At 42.5% G+C, this 20,553-nt stretch overlaps 1 protein-coding gene across 4 annotated transcripts in view; it reads left to right on the top strand.

Moving 5' to 3' along the window:
- Window positions 1-18,075, top strand: part of WSCD2 (WSC domain containing 2) — a 568,420-nt gene extending 550,345 nt beyond the window's left edge. For all 4 annotated transcript variants that reach the window (XM_063964350.1, XM_063964352.1, XM_063964351.1 and 1 more), the window contains one exon: window positions 15,031-18,075. In XM_063964350.1, coding sequence (XP_063820420.1) covers window positions 15,031-15,383 — 353 coding nt within the window. In that variant the 3' untranslated portion in view covers window positions 15,384-18,075. The remainder of the gene's footprint in view (window positions 1-15,030) is intronic.
- The last annotated feature ends 2,478 nt before the right edge of the window (window positions 18,076-20,553 follow it).

Below are 20,553 nucleotides of genomic sequence, written 5' to 3'. Positions count from 1 at the left end.
TAGTGTTTTTTTTTATATTTTCTTTACAGGTGGACTACAGGTGCCAGCGGGCCCTTTATGTCCGGGCATGCTGGCACTTGTGGTTCTCCAAGTGCCAGCATGCTGGGGCAGGCTTGCTGGGACCTGTAGGCCACCTGTAAAGAACAATATTACTATTCTTTGCAGGTGGACTACAGGTGCCAGTGGGCCATTTATGTCCGGGCATGCTGGCACTTGTGGTTCTCCAAGTGCCAGCGTGCTGGGGCAGGCTTGCTGGGATCTGTAGGCCACCTGTAAAGAACAGTATAAGCATACAATGAACCCCGCACCCACCGCCACCAGGGGTGCGGGGCATAGCACTGGGCTATCAGCCCAGTGCTGGTTGTTGCTCGGGAGGGGGGACCCCATTTTGATTTTTTGGGGGCCCCACTTTCTGAGGAATTCCAGCCCTGGGCTGACTGGTTTGGGGGGTGTTTAATGGCATGGCAGGGGGACCCCACACTGAGTGTCTCCCCTGCTATGGCATTATCCCCCCTGGCTGGTTCTGCCTGGTGCTGGTTTCAGTGGTGTGGGGGGACTGCACTTTTTTTTTCTGGGGGGGAGGGTGTTTAGCTGCAGTGCCTCCCCAGCCCCTGACCTCACCGCACGTCACTGCTCAACACATTTAAAATAAAAACCAAGCAATACAGTATACTGTACTGTATATCAACTATTAAGTCTGGTTGAAATTGCAAAGTGTAAGCAATGTGGTTATCCAAGGTAACAACAGATGCTAACGGCCAGTCATAGCTAAGTCACATTTTAGGAAATTCAATTTCAATGAAAAACAATTGTGGCTGTTTTTAAAAATGATACAACCAATTCAAGGCTGCATCTCCGAGAAATATAGCTGCATCTTGCAATGTATCAACGATGAAAACAGTTTGAGATGCTAAAATGCAAGCAGCCAAGCACCATATGTATGTGCCCTTGAGGGAAATTGATTCTTTTAACAAGCTTCTTAAGAAAGCAAAGAGATTATGTATATGAGCGCTATGGAGAGGAGAGGACACCCACAATATTGATTGATGAATACCTGCATGGAATAGAGCAGACAGAGATTAATAGCAGTTGAAAGCCAAAAAGATTTGTACAAAATACCTTTTCCCTTCAACACCAATGCCAGACGGGATACAAATGTGTTCCTGTTTTATAATGCATTGAAATGAAATGTCTTTATATTTTCACATTTTTTTAACCATTCAAATGACAAAAAACATGCTACAGTATATTAAAAGAACTAATAGGTATGGAGATATACTGTTAATCGTAAACCAAATTGGCTCAAGTCTTAAGGTGCCTACACACGGCACGATGTGTCACTGAACGACACATCGTGACCCGCGGGGGGGCCGGCATCGCAACTAGATACACACTTGCAGATGCCAGCAGTGATAAATAAGCATGGGGTAGCTGGGCCATGCTGCATTCACCGGCGTGGCATCGCTTATAACAGCCGGTGCGCTCATCGGCATAGTTATCGTTCATACACACGGAACAATGTAAATGATGTGTCGTTCCAATCAGTCGGGAATTCCCACATCGTTGGTATAATTGTTCCATGTGTATGCACATTATATATATATATATATATATTTTTTTTTTTTTTTTTTTTCATTCCAAAACCGACTGCACTCTCACTGTCAATCTTCACGCTGGCTGGGGTGACATCCTCAGAGTCATGGAAGTCCCTTCATGCCTCCATATAAAGTGTAGATAGAGAGTGCACTCACCAGGCTTTTAGCTCGTATAAAATGTAGTATTTAATCCATATTATTTAAAAGTTTATGGACCATAATCTTTTAAATAATATGTAATAAATACTAAGTTTTATACGCGCTAAAAGCCTGGTGAGTGCCTTCTCTATCTACGCTATTTATATATATACAGGTTGAGTATCCCATATCCAAATATTCCGAAATACGGAATATTCCGAAATACGGACTTTTTTGAGTGAGATAGTGAAACCTTTTTTTTTTTGATGACTCAATGTACACAAACTTTGTTTAATACACAAAGTTATTAAAAATATTGTATTAAATGACCTTCAGGCTGTGTGTATAAGGTGTATATGAAACATAAATGAATTGTGTGAATGTAGACACACTTTGTTTAATGCACAAAGTTATAAAAAATATTGGCTAAAATTACCTTCAGGCTGTGTGTATAAGGTGTATATGTAACATAAATGCATTCTGTGCTTAGATTTAGGCCCCATCACCATGATATCTCATTATGGTATGCAATTATTCCAAAATACGGAAAAATCCCATATCCAAAATACCTCTGGTCCCAAGCATTTTGGATAAGGGAGACTCAACCTGTATATATATATATATATATATATATATATAACATATTTCTATCTATTTTTTTTTAAACAAATAATTACATATATCCTAAACGTGACTTCATGTGAGCAGTGGCATGTGAAGTAGAGAAATAGAGGAAGTACAGGGGTGGGCGGCTGTTTTCCTTTGTTACCCACTGTCCGTCACCTCACTTGTTACAGAATAACTGCAGGAGGAAACCGGGGCCCAGGATTTCTCTTGGCTGCCCTGGTCATCAGACTAGGCTAGACCATGTTATACATGATAACACATATGCTGATTATTATTTCCTTTTAATATGTTATTGATATGTTATTCTCCATGCAATAAACAGATGAACCATATTTTACCTTTGCCCTCCTAATCTATAAAGTAAAATCTTTTTTTAAACACTTCACAAAACAAAGACATCTTGCGTACCACAATATTATTGTGCTTAGGGTTAAATATTTTTGAGAGCAGAGAAGCAGCTTCACCCTGTCCCACCTAATGGCCCTAATAAATGAGCAGGCTTCAAACTTCCATTTGGCTAAATCTCTCAATTGACTTATTCTCTGCTGAGAACAGAAACATTAATCAGGCATTTCACAAATTGCAGACACTGACTCACATTGTCTGCTGCTAATGTCCTCTAAGTTTCCAAACACAAAAGCCAGTACTTCTAGTGGTGACTTATACAGTGCTGGACCCGATACAGAAGTCTCAGAGTATCTTTATGAATAGTTCATTGCAGTACTGAAATAACACGTCTAAGACATTTTAAATCACAATTATTTATGTTTTAGCATGTCTTGTTAATTGATTTAGTCATTACAGAAACTATTTAAGATTAAGTAAATTACAGTAGGTAAGGGCATGACTTGCCAGGCATATAAGCCATTATTTCTCACTGAGGGCCTAATTCAGGCCTGATCGCAGCAGCAAAATCTTTCTCTAATAGGCAAAACCATGGGGGTAATTCAGACCTGATCGTAGCAGCAAATTTGTTAGCAGTTGGGCAAAATCATGTGCACTGCAGGGGGGACAGATATAACATGTGCAGAGAGAGTTAGATTTGGGTGGGGTGTGTTCAAACTTAAATCTAAATTGCAGTGTAAAAATAAAGCAGCCAGTATTTACTCTGCACAGAAACAAAATAACCCACCCAAATCTAACTCTCTCTGCAAATGTTATATCTGCCTCCCCCTGCGGTGCACATGGTTTTGCCCAACTGCTAACAAATTTGCTGCTACGATCAGGTCTGAATTACCCCCCCATGTGCACTGCAGGTGGGGCAGATACAACATGTGCAGAGACAGTTAGATTTGGGTGGGTTATATTGTTTCTGTGCAGGGTAAATACTGGCTGCTTTATTTTTACACTGCAATTTAGATTTCAGCTTGTACACACCCCACCCAAATGTAACTCACTCTGCGCATGTTATATCCACCCCCACATGCACAGTTCATACCTCTTTGACCCATTGACTAGGGTGTCCCAGTATATCTTTTTCACTATCTTACTGTATATTGCAGTACATTATTGGCTTACTATGCTCAGATACCGAATAGACCTAACAAAACAATACAATTGTTATGTTTTAAGAAACAAACAAAAATGTCTAGGGCTATATTTATCACATCTTGCATTTTTTATGAAATATTGCCCATAATCGCAATGAGGTATTGTAAATTACCACTTACAATTATCGTCCTTTGGATGCCAAGACAGAGCTTGATTACAAGCTCTGTCTTGGCAAAGCATTGGCAGCAAAGTGATAACTACAGTACCACTATCACTCTAATTCAGGGCCAGCATTATCGGGCTGTGCATGCATCATTGGGAACCAATGTGGAGGGATCGAGAGGTCCCCTTTCTGTAAAAGTCTGGAGAGAGTAACCCATAGGCTACTGAGCTAACACCGTCTAAATCTTGTTGATATGTCCTATTGATGTAGAACCTAGGAGGTTAACAATAGGTACCAGTGGAATTGGGAAATGGAGTTTAGGCCACACAGTGATCCTTAATCAAACTTGCAGATTTGCTGAGGAGCAGTGGTAACAGGTGCAGCAGTGTTGGAACCATACATCAGTGACCGCTGTAGTAAGTACTCACACCTATGAGAAGCTAGGTGCAGGGCTGCCAAGAGAAATTCTGGGCCCCGGTACAAAAACTTCCTGGGCCCCCCTGACCCCACTGGAGGGGGTGTGACCACAGCATGCTGAGGGCATGGCTACTCCTCTTTGGGGGCGTGTCTAGCACATCAGAAGCACCCACTCACAAGAGCATAACATGCCTCCCAGCCAGGGTAGTAGAGAGCCTGGCTCAGCCCAAATACTTTTCAGGGGGCATGGCCTAATCAAAGAAGGCATGGACCTGGGCTCCCACTGGGCCAATTTATCAGACTTGGGTAATTTGTACCCTCTGCCCCCCTCTCTCGACACCACTGGCTAGGTGCTGCATATCAATGCCGCACTGCGACACTTGGTAATGGTGTGTGGCCGGCTTCTATGTAAGGAGATAAGAGACGACACAGGAGCACACTCTTCTCTAACAAATCTTGCAGTTTAACAGCTCCTATGGAGCCTGTTTTTGCAATTGGAAACAGGGGACTACAGAAGATATCATAGGATACTCCCTAAGATACATTCTTGTGATGCATGAAATTTGCAAATATCCCCCCAAAATGGCTGTTTTGGGGGGGATACACAACAAGTTTCTTTGACAGATATGACCTTTAGAATGATAAAGGTCTAGTAGTAGTTTCCTAGGACACCAGTTGTCAGATTTTGCGTTAGTTCTATAATCAAGGTTAGCATAACAGCAAATACAGCAATGCACTCTACTTCAGTTCTGACTTGGAGCTTACAGCCTGCACTTCACAGTTATTATCAGGCGCAACTTCAGTCCCAGAACAATCAACATGTAAATCATTGTCACCTTCATCGGCATCAGAGGGCAGTGATGCTAGATATACAAATAACGCGCATTTTATTATTGTAGCTACTGCTTTATTTATCAGGACTTGTGTGTTTCTACCAAAGGAAACTATGGCACCGTTCCATATAGTATGCTGCAAGGTTCTGAGTTATGTTCCCTGGAAGCCTTGGGTGACCCTTTGTGTATTGATTGTGCATCCATGTCACTACAAAACTCAATTTTATCTTGTAATGGCAATTTGACGCAACTGTCTTATTATTTTAATTAGGAACTGCCATCTGCTTTTAAGTTTGTAGGTTATGGAGAAAGAGCAGTCACCATAATGTCTGGCACTGGGTTATGCTTTCACTTGGCCTATGATAGATTACACTTTACTTTTCAGTGTAATCCTTTGGGGGAGTTGAAAGCAGGGTATGTAGTTGTGTTCTGATTTGTAGTTGGAGGATTAGGCACTTTTCTTGAATCCTGAATGGCAGCTGCACCTAGTTGCATGATTGGTTTGATTTTCATAGTCACCACTTGATACAACCTTACAAGCAGTGACTAACACAGGTTGTGAAAATGGGGGAATTCACCTCTCAAGCATGGTCCATTAGTACAGGGCCCCTCAGGGCTGTGTCCTCTCACCCCTGCTCTTCTCCCTGTACACAAATGACTGCCCCTCAGAGGCGCAATCAGTAAAGATCATCAAATTCGCCGATGACACTACCGTCATTGGCCTCATCAAGGATGGGGATGAACCGGCCTCTAGACAGGAAGTAGACCGGTTGGCCCAGTGGTGCAGCCAGGCCCGGCACTGGCCGCTCAGCAAGGTCTGCAAAGCAGGGACGCGCTGGGCTAGAGAGGCGCTCTCCCCACTCTGCTACCTTGCTCTTGCTGATGAGCAGTGTTAGTGTTACTGCCAGCTGCCGTAGCCTGCGCCTGTCACACTGACAGGCAGCAGCAGCGCCGGTAGGATAAACAGCTGAGTTGATATCCTGTGCCAGGAACCTCCCCTCTCGTCCCGCTGCACATGTCCAGGCAGCAGGTGTTGCCGCTCCCTTCCCGGTGACTCTGTCTGAAGACACAGCAGTCTTCAGCACCGTCTACCCACCCTCCCCCATCAGTGGAAGAGGCAGGAAGTCACGTGCATCAGAGGAGCCAGCAGACATGAGAACTTAGAAGAGAAGCAGCCACACTGAGGAGCAGAGACTGAGGTAAATAAATACTGCTGCAGATAAACATGTGCTGGGGGTGTTTGTGTGTGTAATTAATGTGTACTGGGGGGTGTAATTGATATGTACTGGGGAAGGGGGTGTCATTAATGTGTACTGGGCGGAATCAATGTGTACTGGGGGGTGTCATTGATGTGTACTGGGGAAGGGGGTGTCATTAATGTGTACTGGGTGGAATCAATGTGTACTGGGGGTATCATTGATGTGTACTGGGGGGGTGTCATTGATGTGTACTGGGGAGGGGGGTGTCATTGATGTGTACTGGGGAGGGGGGTAATCATTGTGTGCTGGGGGGTGTAGTTAATGTGTGCTGGGGAGGGGGGTGTAGTTAATGTGTGCAGGGGGTGTAATTAATGTGTGCTGGGGAGTGGGGGTGTAATTAATGTGTGCTGGGGGGTGTAATTAATGTGTGCTGGGGAGTGGGGGTGTAATTAATGTGTGTTGGGGAGGGGGGTGTAGGTAATGTGTGCTGGGGAGGGGGGGGTGTCATTCATTTGTGCTGGGGGTGTCATTAATTTGTGCTGGGGGGTGTCAATGTGTGCTGGGGGTGTAGTTAATGTGTGCTGGGGAGAAGGGTGTAGTTAATGTGTGCTGGGGAGGGGAGTGTAATTAATGTGTGCTTGGGGAGGGGGGTGTAATTAATGTGTGCTTGGGGAGGGGGGTGTAATTAATGTGTGCTGGGGAGGGGAGTGTAATTAATGTGTGCTGGGGAGAGGGCTGTAGTTAATGTGTGCTTAGGGAGGGGGTGTAATTAATGTGTGCTGGGGAGGGGAGTGTAATTAATGTGTGCTTGGGGAGGGGGGTGTAATTAATGTGTGCTGGGGAGGGGGGTGTAGTTAGTGTGTGCTTGGGGATGGGGGTGTAATTAATGTGTGCTTGGGGAGGGGGGTGTAATTAATGTGTGCTGGGGAGGGGGGTGTAGTTAATGTGTGCTTGGGGAGGGGGGTGTAATTAATGTGTGCTGGGGGGGTGTAGTTAATGTGTGCTGGGGGGTGTAATTAATGTGTGCTGGGGAGGGGGGGTGTAATTAATGTGTGCTGGGAGGGGGGGGTGTACTGAATGGTTGTGTCATTAATGTGCTGGGGAGTGGCATACAATGTGTGCTGGGAAGGGGGTTGTCATATTAATGTGTGCTTGAGAAGGGGGGGCTCATAGTAATGTGTGCTGGGGGGAAGTGGCATGTGTAAAAAGGTACTCTACCTGGAATAATGTGTGACTGGCTCTACCTGGCGCAAGGTGTAAAAGGGTGCTCTACATGGAATAAGGTGTGACTGGCTGTACCTGGTGCAATGTGTAAAAGGGGGCTCTACCTGGCGTAATGTATAAAAAGGGCTCTATCTGGTGTGTATAAGTGATACTACTGTGTGGCGTAATTTTGAATAATGGAGACATAAACTGTCCATGTTATAGATCTTGGGGGTGGGGGCACCAAAATGTCTAGTTACAGCTCTGAGGATGAGATCAGTATTTGTAGAATGGCGCAAAATTGATAGTTTGCAGGAGGGCGCCGAACACCCTAGTACCGACCCTTGGTGCAGCCACAACAACCTTGAGCTCAACCCCCTCAAAACTGTTGAGATGTTAGTGGACTTCAGGAAGAAGTCTGCTAGTGCACCTCTGCTGACGATTACTGACAGTGTGGCATCACTAGTGGACTCCTTCAAGTTTCTAGGGACCACAATCTCCCGGGACCTTAAATGGGGGTCCAACGCTGACGTCACTGTCGGGAAAGCACAGCAGAGGTTGTTCTTCCTCAGGCAACAAAGGAAGTTCAACATCCCACAGAAACTTCTGCTCCTCTTGTACTCTGCGATTGTGGGGTCGGTACTGTGCTCCTCAATACTGGTATGGTACAGCTCTGCCAGCGCGAGGGACATATGCAGGCTCAAAAAGGTGGTCAGAACTGCAGAGAAGATCATCGGGCTGACGTTCCCTCAGTCCAGAACCTGTACCTGTCCAGAGCTAAAAAGTGGGCAACGAAGATAGTAAAGGACCAGCTACACCCCGGCCACAGCATGTTTAACTTGCTTGATTCAGGCAGGGCCATACCAGCCGGGTCTACCAGAAGCCTCAAAAGTTTATTTCCCCAAGTGGCCCGCCTGCTGAACTCCTGAACATTGACTGACTAGACATACATGTAACTCACTTGTGTCCCTACAGTATTCCTATCTGTATTACTTTACTTGCCCCCCCCCCCCCCCCCCCCCCACCTGCTTATCTGTTACCTACTTGGCTGTTGTATAGCAAACTAAAGACAAATTCCTAGTATACAGATGGATCCATCTTTATCTTGGCCTTTAATAGGATTAAGTGAGCCAGGGCAGTCAGACTTAATCCCCTGCTGTAATTACTTAATCCCCTGATGTATTGTTCTCTCTGTATTGTATTACAGCTGAGAACAATAGATGAAGGCTTTATGTTAATAAACCATGGTGTGCAACACTGTTTTATTATGATGGTAACCCGCCGTCCAGATGTCAAGGGATATGCCTTGACAAAGACACAAGACGTGTTGAAACGCATTGGCAGGAGGATCCTGTGTGGGGAGACGTTTTGGGACTTCACCACTGGACCTGGACGGCGGGTTCCAGGGACTCCTTTTGTTACCATACATACCCATGCTGTTTTTGTCTGCTTCTGTGGTAGACCATTTCTATTGGTGAGTGACCATTCATATCCCCTTATTTTGTTTTAAGTGGATTGTAATAAAACAGTGTTGCACTATCAGAGGCTTTTCTCTCTTTTCGGTTGTACCTAATGATAAGGAGATCCTGACAAGAGGGAATCCAGACTGGTCAAGTCCAGCTCCTATTAAAAGCGTGATTGTCTACTTCTTAGAACGGTAGACCTATTTTTGTGGTACGAGAGATATTATAAATTTCTTCTATCGTTAAGATATGTTTGAGATAGAATACACTATGTATGTTTTATTTTATTTTTTATGAGCGCCTGTGCTACTCAAATGGTGATTTCTTTGACTGCAACTAGGTACAGTTGGCTGGTTGGCAACATTATCTCACTACTCATTTAATTTTAAAATCTTCAACCCAATCCCGGGTATCCCGGGAATCCCGGGATTGATCATTTTTCAATCCCGATACCCGGGACTGAAAAAAAGGCCTAGTATTGGCCTCCCTAATGTGAAGGAACATAGCAGCTAGTGAAAAATAGTTTTATATACGCAAGCCTGTCTTGTGTGAGTCTACTGTGTATATGTATGTATGTATATATATATATATATATATATATATATACACATATACACACACACACGAGTTATAATGGCAATGTATAGACTGGATTTGTATACCTGGTTAGCTACAGTAATGGTGTTGATGACAAGCAGAAAAGAAAATAAAAAAAAGCATCAGAGCATTGTTTTGGAAATTTGGGGATTTGGTAAAAACCGAACCTCGGAACGTCAGACTGGATTGGCTCCCAGCAGCAAACTCTGCCACTTTGTAACTTGTAGTGTGAGTCCCCATCTGAGAGGGGTGTGCCTTTGACCAGTGGAGGATTTACCACAAGTCAACCAAAATGGTTGCTTAGGGCCCTGTTGGCCCGCCGACAAGGCTGTATAAAGGGCATTTCCGGCGGACTGTGCATGTGACCAGTCATGACACACGTGTGTATGACGTCAGATGCTTAGAGAGAGGACCCAGGATGTGCACACAAAAAAAACCATGAGGTCTTCCAGTGTACTTTATTACTGATTTTTTTTATTTAATATAACATCCACTTACTTCAAATTCCAATCAGGTGGGAGTGGGGGGTGGACAGTGTTATTTTATGTACAGTGTCTAACATCCGCCTGCTACAATCTGGCTGGGGAGGAAGCACATACTGACTGGTAATATATAAATATGCTGTTGGGTTGACCCAACAACCCATACCTCTACAATCAGTGGGGCACTGATATGTATTCAATACAGTCACACTGACTGAAGGATGTAATAATGGGTGTCATAAGGGATGGGGGACCTACTGGGCTGCTACAGTCAGTAAGGGGGGGTGGAGAGGCACTCATATATATTGTAAACAACACTAATGTAATTGGGTATACTAATAAGTATTATAAGGTATGGTCACCTGCATTAAACCCCCTGCCCCCTCCTCCCTCCGCCACACTGGTTGTACCACTTTCCCCATCCATTATACAAAGTCTGACAATTACTGTAGGTTTGCAAACTTGCCACCGTGCAGGAGCAGATTTACCACTATGCAACCAAAGCAGACACAAGAGCCCGGTGGGTCCCAGGGGGTTTGCCGACAGATCATGGAGTCGGGAGGGCATTTCTGATTTCCTACGAAAATGTCAGAGTGCTGGGCTGGCTGGATACTCCCGGCAGGTTGTCAGTGCCTAGATAGCTGCCAGTTGCCTGCACCTGCATGTGCACAGTGCATATAGTGTGATTTCTAGGGCAGTACTAACAGTGCAATGATTAGCATTACTGCCTCACAGCACTCAGGTCATGGGTTAAATTCCCTCCATGGTGCTAAATGTGTGGAGTTTGTATATTCTCCCCCTGCTTGCATGGGTTTCCTCCGGGTTCCTACGACAATCCAAAAATATACTGATAGTTTGATTGGTTCCCAGCAATATTAACCCTAGCATGAATGTGTACATGTGGTAGGGAATATAGCTTGTAAACACCACTGGGGAAGGGACTGATGTGAATTTGAATGCAAATGTTCTCTAAAAACCACTGAGGAATAGGTGTGCGCTACATAAATAACTGGTAATAAACAATAATAAATACACTAGTACAACTACCATCCACAATATAGGAACCAGCGCTGGCTGTAAAAATTTAGACAATCTGGACGGTTTGTTGTAAAATAAATATTAGACAATTTATTTATCAATACACATTTAAAAGAGTATACAGTATATAAAAGGGTATACGTTTGAACTAAAAACTTTTAGTAAAATAGACAATGCCGGCAAATTGATAGAATAAATAATGCCATCAGATTGGAATATTTGATTCTCAGCCGATCCACTATATTGGCTCCTAAAAGTAAATCCTCATTAGGCTAGGACCTCCTCCAAAGAATCACAGTCAGCACATAAGCAATGGATATTACCAGAAATCGGTTATGGTCATCCCTTGATGTGCTATCAGCCTTAGGAATTGTCCATTTGTGGCCAGAAGGGAATCCAGATGAAAAGTGCTTAGCTGCTGATTCAGATGGTGGAGCACAATGTCCAATTGATGCCAGAGATGAATGACAGGAGTCTGGGATAGCTTGTTGTGGTATCGGCTCACAGATTCAGGCTCTACGCTTTTCGCTGGTTAAAAGACATCCAGCTTTATCAGGAGTATATATGCTGACAGCACATCAAGGGATGACCATAACCGATTTCTGGTAATATCCATTGCTTATATGCTGACTGTGATCCTTTGGAGGAGGTCCTAGCCTAATGAGGATTTACTTTTAGGAGCCAATATAGTGGATCAGCTGAGAATCAAATATTCCACTCTGATGGCATTATTTATTCTATCAATTTGCCAGCATTGTCTATTTTACTAAAAGTTTTTAGTCCAAACGTATACCCTTTTGTATATATTCTTTTGAATGTGTATTGATAAATAAATTGTCTAGTATTTATTTTACAACAAACCATCCAGATTGTTTACATTTTTACAGCCAGCGCTGGTTCCTATATTGTTTATGCTATCTTCATTTAAGGGAATTTGACCGTCCCTCTACCAGCGGCTGCTGACAGCGTACTTGTACACATCTATACAACTACCATCCGCCTGCTATAATATGTTGGGGGGGATTGGGGAGCATACACTGACTGTTGGGGCGGCATAGGGAGTGGAGACCTGTCTGCTACATTTTTTTGGGGGGGAGGGCACACTGATGAATGTTTGAGGAAGAGGGCCCCAAATCGGTGTCTTGCTTAGGGCCCAATGGGGACTAAATCCACCTCTGTCTGTGACAGATGTCACCGGGTAGATGGGGAGGGAGTGCCTACAGTCTCCCTGTATGGTCCGGACTGTTCCCCTTTTTACCTCATAGAGGAACATACAGGGAGGCTGTAATTTCTTCCTCCCTGGTGATAGCTGTCACAGACAACCACCCAATCGGGATACCCCATGGATGGGGACAGACAGGATGCACACTACAAGCTCCAGAGTGGCTGAGGTTGCTGCATGAACCATTAAGGTTTTACTTGACATTGGCAATTTGTATGCTCGAGCTGCTAATAGTGTTTATGGCTGTGGAGGTAATGCTGTTTTTATGACAGTGTGTTGCAAAATATACACCAGTTGAAACAGCAATCAATGCATTGCATGTGTATTAGAACACAAGTATGGGCAATGACAAGTATACAATCAATGGGCTTTATATTTTTAACAGTACTGAATGAAACAACTGCAAATAGAAGCGCCTACATTAATGTTACAGACATGTATCATTTCTTGATACAAGCTGATTGTCTTCTTTGTTCCATGTCTTGTGCTTGGCTGGAATTTCCACAGTGGACATAAATTATTTGGAGATTTCAATCGCTCCAATCAGGGCCGTCTTTTCATATGGGCTCAATGGGCACTTGCCCAAGGGCCCCAAGAGTATAAGGGCCTAAGGCTGATAGCTGAGGGTACCCTTTTTCCAAGGGTACCAGATTTTTTAAAATCGGCCCCGGAGAACCGGAGATATACCGCTTCAAAGCAGTGGTCCCCATACAAGCCTGTTAATTGTTCTTCCCAGCCAGATATTTTAGGTTCTGTCTGACTAAGAGTGTTTCTCAGGGTATATTGAAAAAGCTGGGACTCTCCCCTTTCGGTGGACACTAGCAGCTTGTCTCTACTATGCCCAGAACCAGAGATAACAGCCTTCCAGCAAGCCGGTCCCTGCTCCAGCTCCACGCGCCTAATATGCAGTTTTATATATTTGTCTGTGGATTGCTCCGGCTCCTGATCTCTGATCCCCAAGTCCCCAGTACCTCCTGAAAGATGGAACTGTCTACTTGTTTACCCATTAAAAGCTAAGAAATCCATTTCCAGGAACTGGATATATTTGCAGTCAAGCAAGTTGCCCTCCCACCGGAAAATGATGAATATTAAGCCCACTCTACTATCCACCCCTCCCTACATACATATCAAACCCCCCCTACCACCCTGAAAGTCATGTACCAGGGCCCCTTCATCCAGCCCAATGCCCCCTTCTACAGATTAGTGTTCTCCCTCCTGCCCCATCTCCACCCCCTATCGCCCATGTGACATCAAAGCTAAGAGCACCCCCACTGGCGTACGGTATTTATAATGGGTGCAGTGTGTGTGGTGCACATGGACCCCCCGGATGCAGGGGGGCCACACTGCACACCCTGTACCCACAATGCAGCAGCGGCACTGCAGAAATCTCTGGGAAAATGGCAAGGTGCCATTTTTCCTGGTGTTTCGCACATGCGCAGTAGAAAAATCACTGGGGAAATGGCCACCAAGCCATATTCCCGGAGATCTGAGCATGCGCTATAGACTCTGGGACAGCGCTAGGACACTCTAGTGCCCAAAGTCTACACAGCTATGCTGGCTAGAGAGAAGGGGGCCTAGACGTAGCCTGCACATGGGCCTCCTCCTCTCTAGAAACGCCCCACCCCTACCGCTGGAGGATGAGTAGGGGCCCCAGTGCATTGCTTTGCCCAGGGGCCTACACTGCTCTTAAGACGGCCCTGGCTCCAATTTGAATGGCCAAAATTTACCCAAATATCTGAATAGATTTTTTCCATGTTTAACCGCAATGCTGGCAGAAATAATTCCTATGGAGCCTGTACAATATCTTTCAGGAGTGTCCTGCTGATGAGTAATAGCTTGTGTTGTAACCTGCGGAGTGCAGAGACAATTTGCCAAATTTGCTCAACAGTTTTAAGATTATAAAAATGTCTAACTCAATTTGAAAAACCATCTGAGATTGTTAGAAAAGCTGATTGTTTACCCAAAGAAAGAGCATAGGTCAATTATTTTCCTAAACAAGCATATAACAAGCAAGTATGTTAGTGCAGCACACACAAAATAATTAGTTTGCCAGCTGTTTTTTATATTGTGTGTCTGATTAAAATATTGTCAGCAGCACTTTATTTGTGGTTCTTGAGTTAGTGAGTTGCATTTAATCTCAGTTGTTTAGAGATGGGCTGATTCTAAGATGAAAGTAAGAGTGGCCATTGACACATAACTAAGCCCCACCACCATCTGATTGGCCCATGACCCACTGAGACCCACCAGCAGGGATGGCAATCAGTGGTTCATGAATCAATTTTCCAAGCAGATCCACAAACCAAATAGATTCAGTAACTGATCTCAAGGGGTCAGTAACCAACCTACAGTAAATATAGTCATTGTGTACATCTTTGAGTTAGCCCCTTAGCTAGCCTATTGTTAGCATGGTACTCCAAATTAGGGAAACCCCCATAAATTCAAATAATAAAGCCTGTACCCATAAACTAACTTCCAATAATAGGAATGTTGTTTCATTTAAATAATGTGTTGGCTATAAAATCTTATTTTCAAAAATTATTAATATGATTCTTTTATTTGCAGAATGGCCAGAATTTGTAAACAACTATGCACCATGGTGGGCTACACATACCCTAGACTGGCTAAAGTATGGAAAACATGTGTTGGTTGTACATTTTGAAGACCTTAAGCAAGACCTATTCATTCAGCTGAAGAGAATGATAAACCTGCTGGGTCTCCCTGTTTTGGCAGACAGACTCCTGTGTGTTGAAGGTCAGAAAGATGGAAACTTCAAGCGCTCTGGTTTGAGGAAGTTGGAGTATGACCCATACACCGCAGACATGAGAAAAATGATCAGCAACTACATTAGGACAGTAGACACAGCTCTGAAGCTCAGAAATCTTAGTGGAGTTCCGGAAGACTATTATCCAAGATGATGACACTGGTCAGCTGAGAATGTCTTTGGGGCCTTAGTTCCCAGCTGATAGTTACTTCTACCCAGTGGGTGGTTTCGAAGACTATTTTTGCTGCTACTAACTGTTAATGTATTATGTGCATGAAACAATGGCCAACAAACAGCGCTTCAAACATCTGGCAAGATATGATACCTGAAGGTCATATTTGTCTGTTTTGACTACTAATTTAATCTCAGTGCAGACTTCCCTGCATGGTTTTAACAATTGTTCTCCTTTTTACAGTTGAAAATTCCAAGGGGTAAAAATATAGACTCAAAAACAGGTTTTGCCTGTCAACCGGTGACTTAGGCTATCATTAGGAACAGCTTGAGTGTTACACATTGTCATAGAGAAAAATGATCACTCTGCAGAGTCAAAATGTGTCATGATTTATTAGTGCCTATAAATCAGAGCCCACACGCAAGAGATTTCTAAGCATGCAGTATACATGAACGGGGGTGCAGCCGTCAGCAGCTTGGTCTTGCTGGATGACCAATGTGTACTCAAGCCTGAACATCATCCTTAACAAGCTCTTTAAAGGCTCTCTTCTGGGACAGAAGTCAGCACCGGTTTACATGGTAACAGAGATCAAATATTTTGCACACACCACACAATATAAGCAGACTTTAGGTTAACAAGGCTATCTACACTAGATTCTGAACAATTTAATTTTTTACTTGTCTCTGCTATAGTTACATATAATAAATATAATAAATTCAAGATTATGCTTATAGCTTAAATATATCTTTAAACATCAGTACAGATTGGTTTTACATTTTTGTATATCAACATATAAATAAATTGGTTTACTAGTCCCTTGAAGCACCAAAGCAAAGGAATAAAGAACAAATGTATAATAGTTTTTCTATAGGTCAATAATATGCTTACATGCCAATGTATAGAAATATTTTCTAATGTTTTCCAGTGTCTGTAAATTTGTAAGCGAATGGAGGGAACAAATTTCCTCCAGAAACAGAACTCTATGGAGTAGCATTGATTAGGTAAAATACATCTGCCAGCCTCACAGATACTGTAACTGCAGAAGAGACACTTAGGGGGATATTCAGTTGTTTTAGAAGTCTGTTGGGTGTCTGTTTTTTCCCTGTCTATTAGATAGGAAAAAACAAACACCCAACTGACTTTTCAAACAATTGAATACCCCCCTTAATGTCTTATTCAGAATCAGATGCACAGTAGTTGCAGCTTTTTTCATAGTAAAAAGTTGCAGTTTTTTCCATAGCAACTTGCAGTTTTCTTTAGTGCACGTGTGTTTTTTTGCATTGAGCTCTTTTTTTTTTCAGGCACACATTGGGTTTGCAACTTATTCTGAGTACAGAGCAGGGATGGGAGGCTGGAATGAGCGTGTAGTTGCAGCATGTGGGAATGCAGATGCAGCCAGAATATAGTAAGGATATGTTATGAGCGCGGAATCACAAGTTACAATCAGAAAGAGGCAAAAGTAGTTGCCTGAAGGGGGATGATGCGCGGGTGCTTAGTCCCTAGTATAAGTTGCATAATGATGATAACATTTAAAACACATCATTTATGCAAATAGAGGAAAACTGCTGGATCAGTATTTTAGAAGTCACTTAAAACAGAATTGAATACTTGTGTTTTATGTTGTCATAATAAAATAAAATAAAAATAATAAAATAAAAAAAATACTACAGCACATCTGTCTGGTTCGCTGAAAGTTTTTGATGCCCAAGCAATTTCGGCACATATAATCTACACTATACAGCCAGTAAAGGTAATATGTGCATTGTATACTACAATTCTTAGAATTTATCCAGTAGTACAGTACAAACAATGAAGATACAGCACCAGTCCTACGTCAGCCGCATCTGGAACGAGTACATGAAGGAAGGAGAGGGAAATGCAGTTGCAGACTTGCAAAAGTGATCAACTGTTTTAAAAGTTTGCATCCAACTCTGAATAAGGCCTTGAATCTACTTTAAAAAAACAACCACTAAACCGACAAAAATATATACAATTATGCAGTGTTTGTTATGGATCAGTGTATAACATGTGGAGACATACAGTCTTAGCATACTTATCTACTTATCTATGATTTTGTTGCTCTGTGGGAGATTTATTAAAGCTTGGAGAGAGATGAAGTTGAAAGATATAAAGTACCCACCAATCATCTTCTGTCATTTTTCAAACACAGCCTGTAGAGTGACAGAAGCTGATTGGTTAGTGCTTTATCTCTCTCCACTTCTCTCCAAGCCTTGATAAATCTAAACCCCTAAATTAGCAGGCCTTCACCTATCATACTACACAGCAGAATGATTTGACTTTGTTTGACATGACAAGGGAATGCACAAGTGGAAGCAAGGTAAAACCTATTGGATGGCATGCCACAAACAAATTGTAACATGCAGTAATGGGCAAATCAATTTGGGCACAATTTCATAGATCTGGCAATTGAAAAGTAGCACGTATTGGCTGCTATGATGTCACATCTGCCGCGGCAGCCAATGAGAGTGCTAAGATACCCTTCAGCTGGCCTGGAGGGAGTGGGGGTAGGGATAAGTGGTTCAAATTTGACTCTCCATTCTGCTAACCTGTGGTAACACTTTAACAAAAATTATTATTCTTAAAAGATATCAAAGAAACACAACTTTAATATCTAAAATGTCTCTGTTAACTAATAAAGCACTTTAAATCTAAATTGTATTTATTATTTATATTATTTTTCTTCCCCTAAATTAGCAGGCCTTCACCTATCATACTACACAGCAGAATGATTTGGCCTTCTTCGTATTTTGCAAAGTTAGAATTTAATTTTGTTCCTTTCTTTAGCTGCACCCTGTTTAAGGTATATTATCCTAAGTCACTATGAAATACTGATTACCCTTAAATTACTGTAAGTAAGTATACATTTTGTGTTTTCATGCATCGCTGTAACTATATTAAATGTATCACATTTGTGTTCTCAAATATTTTTGTTACATTGAGGTAAGTGACTATAAAATACTTTTGCTGGCATAAAATGTACCTGGTAGGTGAATAAGGAATGTAGTAAAATTATAGGACAACTCCCATTAACAAATAATCTCTTCTGTACAAATAAAGAACAGGTTATATTGTAGGAGGAAAGGGTCTCAGCAGCTGCTTTCTAGTCTGGGCATATTTCAAAAACTATACAATCTCAAACATCTTGAAGACAAAGGGCGCCATGATGAGTTTGATAGAAAGCGTGTTTTGCAGTGTAAGTTATACATTTGATGTGTACAAAGCACTACTTATGTTTGTGGTCATATGAACAGTCAAACGCATCATGCGATAACGAAAAGGTGGACTGAGGGAAAGAGGGAATGGGTTGGAAGCAGGGTCAAAGTATAATAAGGGTGTGTTGGTGCAAATGTGCTCTGTGAAGTCTGGGACACAGATACAAATGCACACGTTATTTTGATAAACTGTCAGGTGCATGACTCAAATCTCACATTTGCACATGGGAGCAAGGCAAGGTGCATGTATGTGTCTATACCACAGTAAATGAGGAACAACGCTGGTACTCCAAGCTCTATTAGAAAGAGAAAAGATTTACTATCCAAACCCTCTAATTTGCTGCCATCTTTATGTGTTAGTCCAAGACATTCCATAAAATGTAGCACTTTAGCTCATGAGTAGGTATGCAACCTCACACTCAACAGCATTTGCACAGAAATTATGCATTTATATGGCTTTATATACTACCATCGGTATTCTTGCAACTATTCCTGCCTACTATGTAATATTACACAACAAATGAAAATAGAGATCTGCAATTTAAAATAAAGCTCAATTGAATCATTGCAAAACTCTCCAAATTATAAGTGAGCTGCCAAAATTACAGGAATCATTCCAGATTAATATTAATGTTAATTATAACACTCTTTAATAGGTTAAATCCTCCAAAATGAATTTTAAAAAACACAGTAATCCACACTAAATTATCACTCACACATAGTAAGACCACCAAGGGACTGTAAATGCATAAAATGTAAATAGAAACCATCTAACTGAAATTAATCCTCAAGTGCTTAAATTAATCTAGCACCTGCACCTCTCCTCCTAAAGCTCAGGGGCAGGTTCCACTTCCCTGTGCAAGCGCACTGGTGTTTCTTACAGTGTGGATATATTCTGCTGCTCACATCACCTACATGGGATTCCTTATCAGTTAATTAAGAATAAAATCTCTAATTAATTCATTTTGCCATTACCCAGGTTAATATAAAGTGCATAATCCTAAAGCAACTCATTTACAAGTTATTTATACAGCAAGATACATATTTTACTGTACTAATAAATGAAGGGTCCTCTGACATTACAGACTCAGTATTAGCAATCATCCACATTGTATTGCAGAAGTCAGGATACCCAAATGTACTATATTAGTCAGACACACTGCAGCCTGACCTGTCAATCAACAACTTTATTATACTACCCAACACTATTATAGTACCCAGCACTATCACACTACCCGATACTAAGCTCCATTTTTTTTTCTAATAAAAGTTCTTATTGAGCAAAAAAAATTAAACCTTGGGGGTACAGAGAACAAAGAGAGGTGGTGTGTAATGTATAGCAACATCTAAGTACTGTATGTAGAAGGTAGGGGAAAAAAGCTGTAAATGTAAGTTTAATATATTATCCATTACATTCTTCATTAACCAATCACAAAGGTAGGCCTCCTGGGTGATAGGGTTGTGGAGATTGTGTGCGCTAGATAAAGAGGGAAGGGTGGGAGAAATCATTTCATTTGACAGCAGATAACAAACACTTGGCCCATCAAGTCTGCCCATATCAACATATGGAGTGGTAGGTAAGAAGGGCACCGGGATGGTTCCAGAGAAAAGGCCAGACCACAATAAAAAGCCACACATTGTAGAGTCCGGAGTTGGATGCAGGGGCGGTGGAAGACCATGAAGTAAGGCAGAGAAGGGCTGTGGGGAGGGAGAAGACAGAGCAGCTGTAAAGGAGATTATCTCCAACCTGACACTGTTCGTGGTAAGCCTTGATGGTGGCAGCACTGTGCCCCATGACCAAGTATATTGACTGGTGCCTCTCACATATTTGGGGTGGTGAACCTCCCTTCTTCCCCCCCCCCCCCGTTCTGACACCTGTGGATCAGAGATATAGTCTGGCTAATGAAGAATCATGGTTG

The sequence above is a fragment of the Pseudophryne corroboree genome, chromosome 1 (assembly GCF_028390025.1).
Source record: "Pseudophryne corroboree isolate aPseCor3 chromosome 1, aPseCor3.hap2, whole genome shotgun sequence".
NCBI classification, from domain to species: domain Eukaryota; kingdom Metazoa; phylum Chordata; class Amphibia; order Anura; family Myobatrachidae; genus Pseudophryne; species Pseudophryne corroboree.
This window is presented reverse-complemented; position numbering and strand designations above follow the sequence as displayed.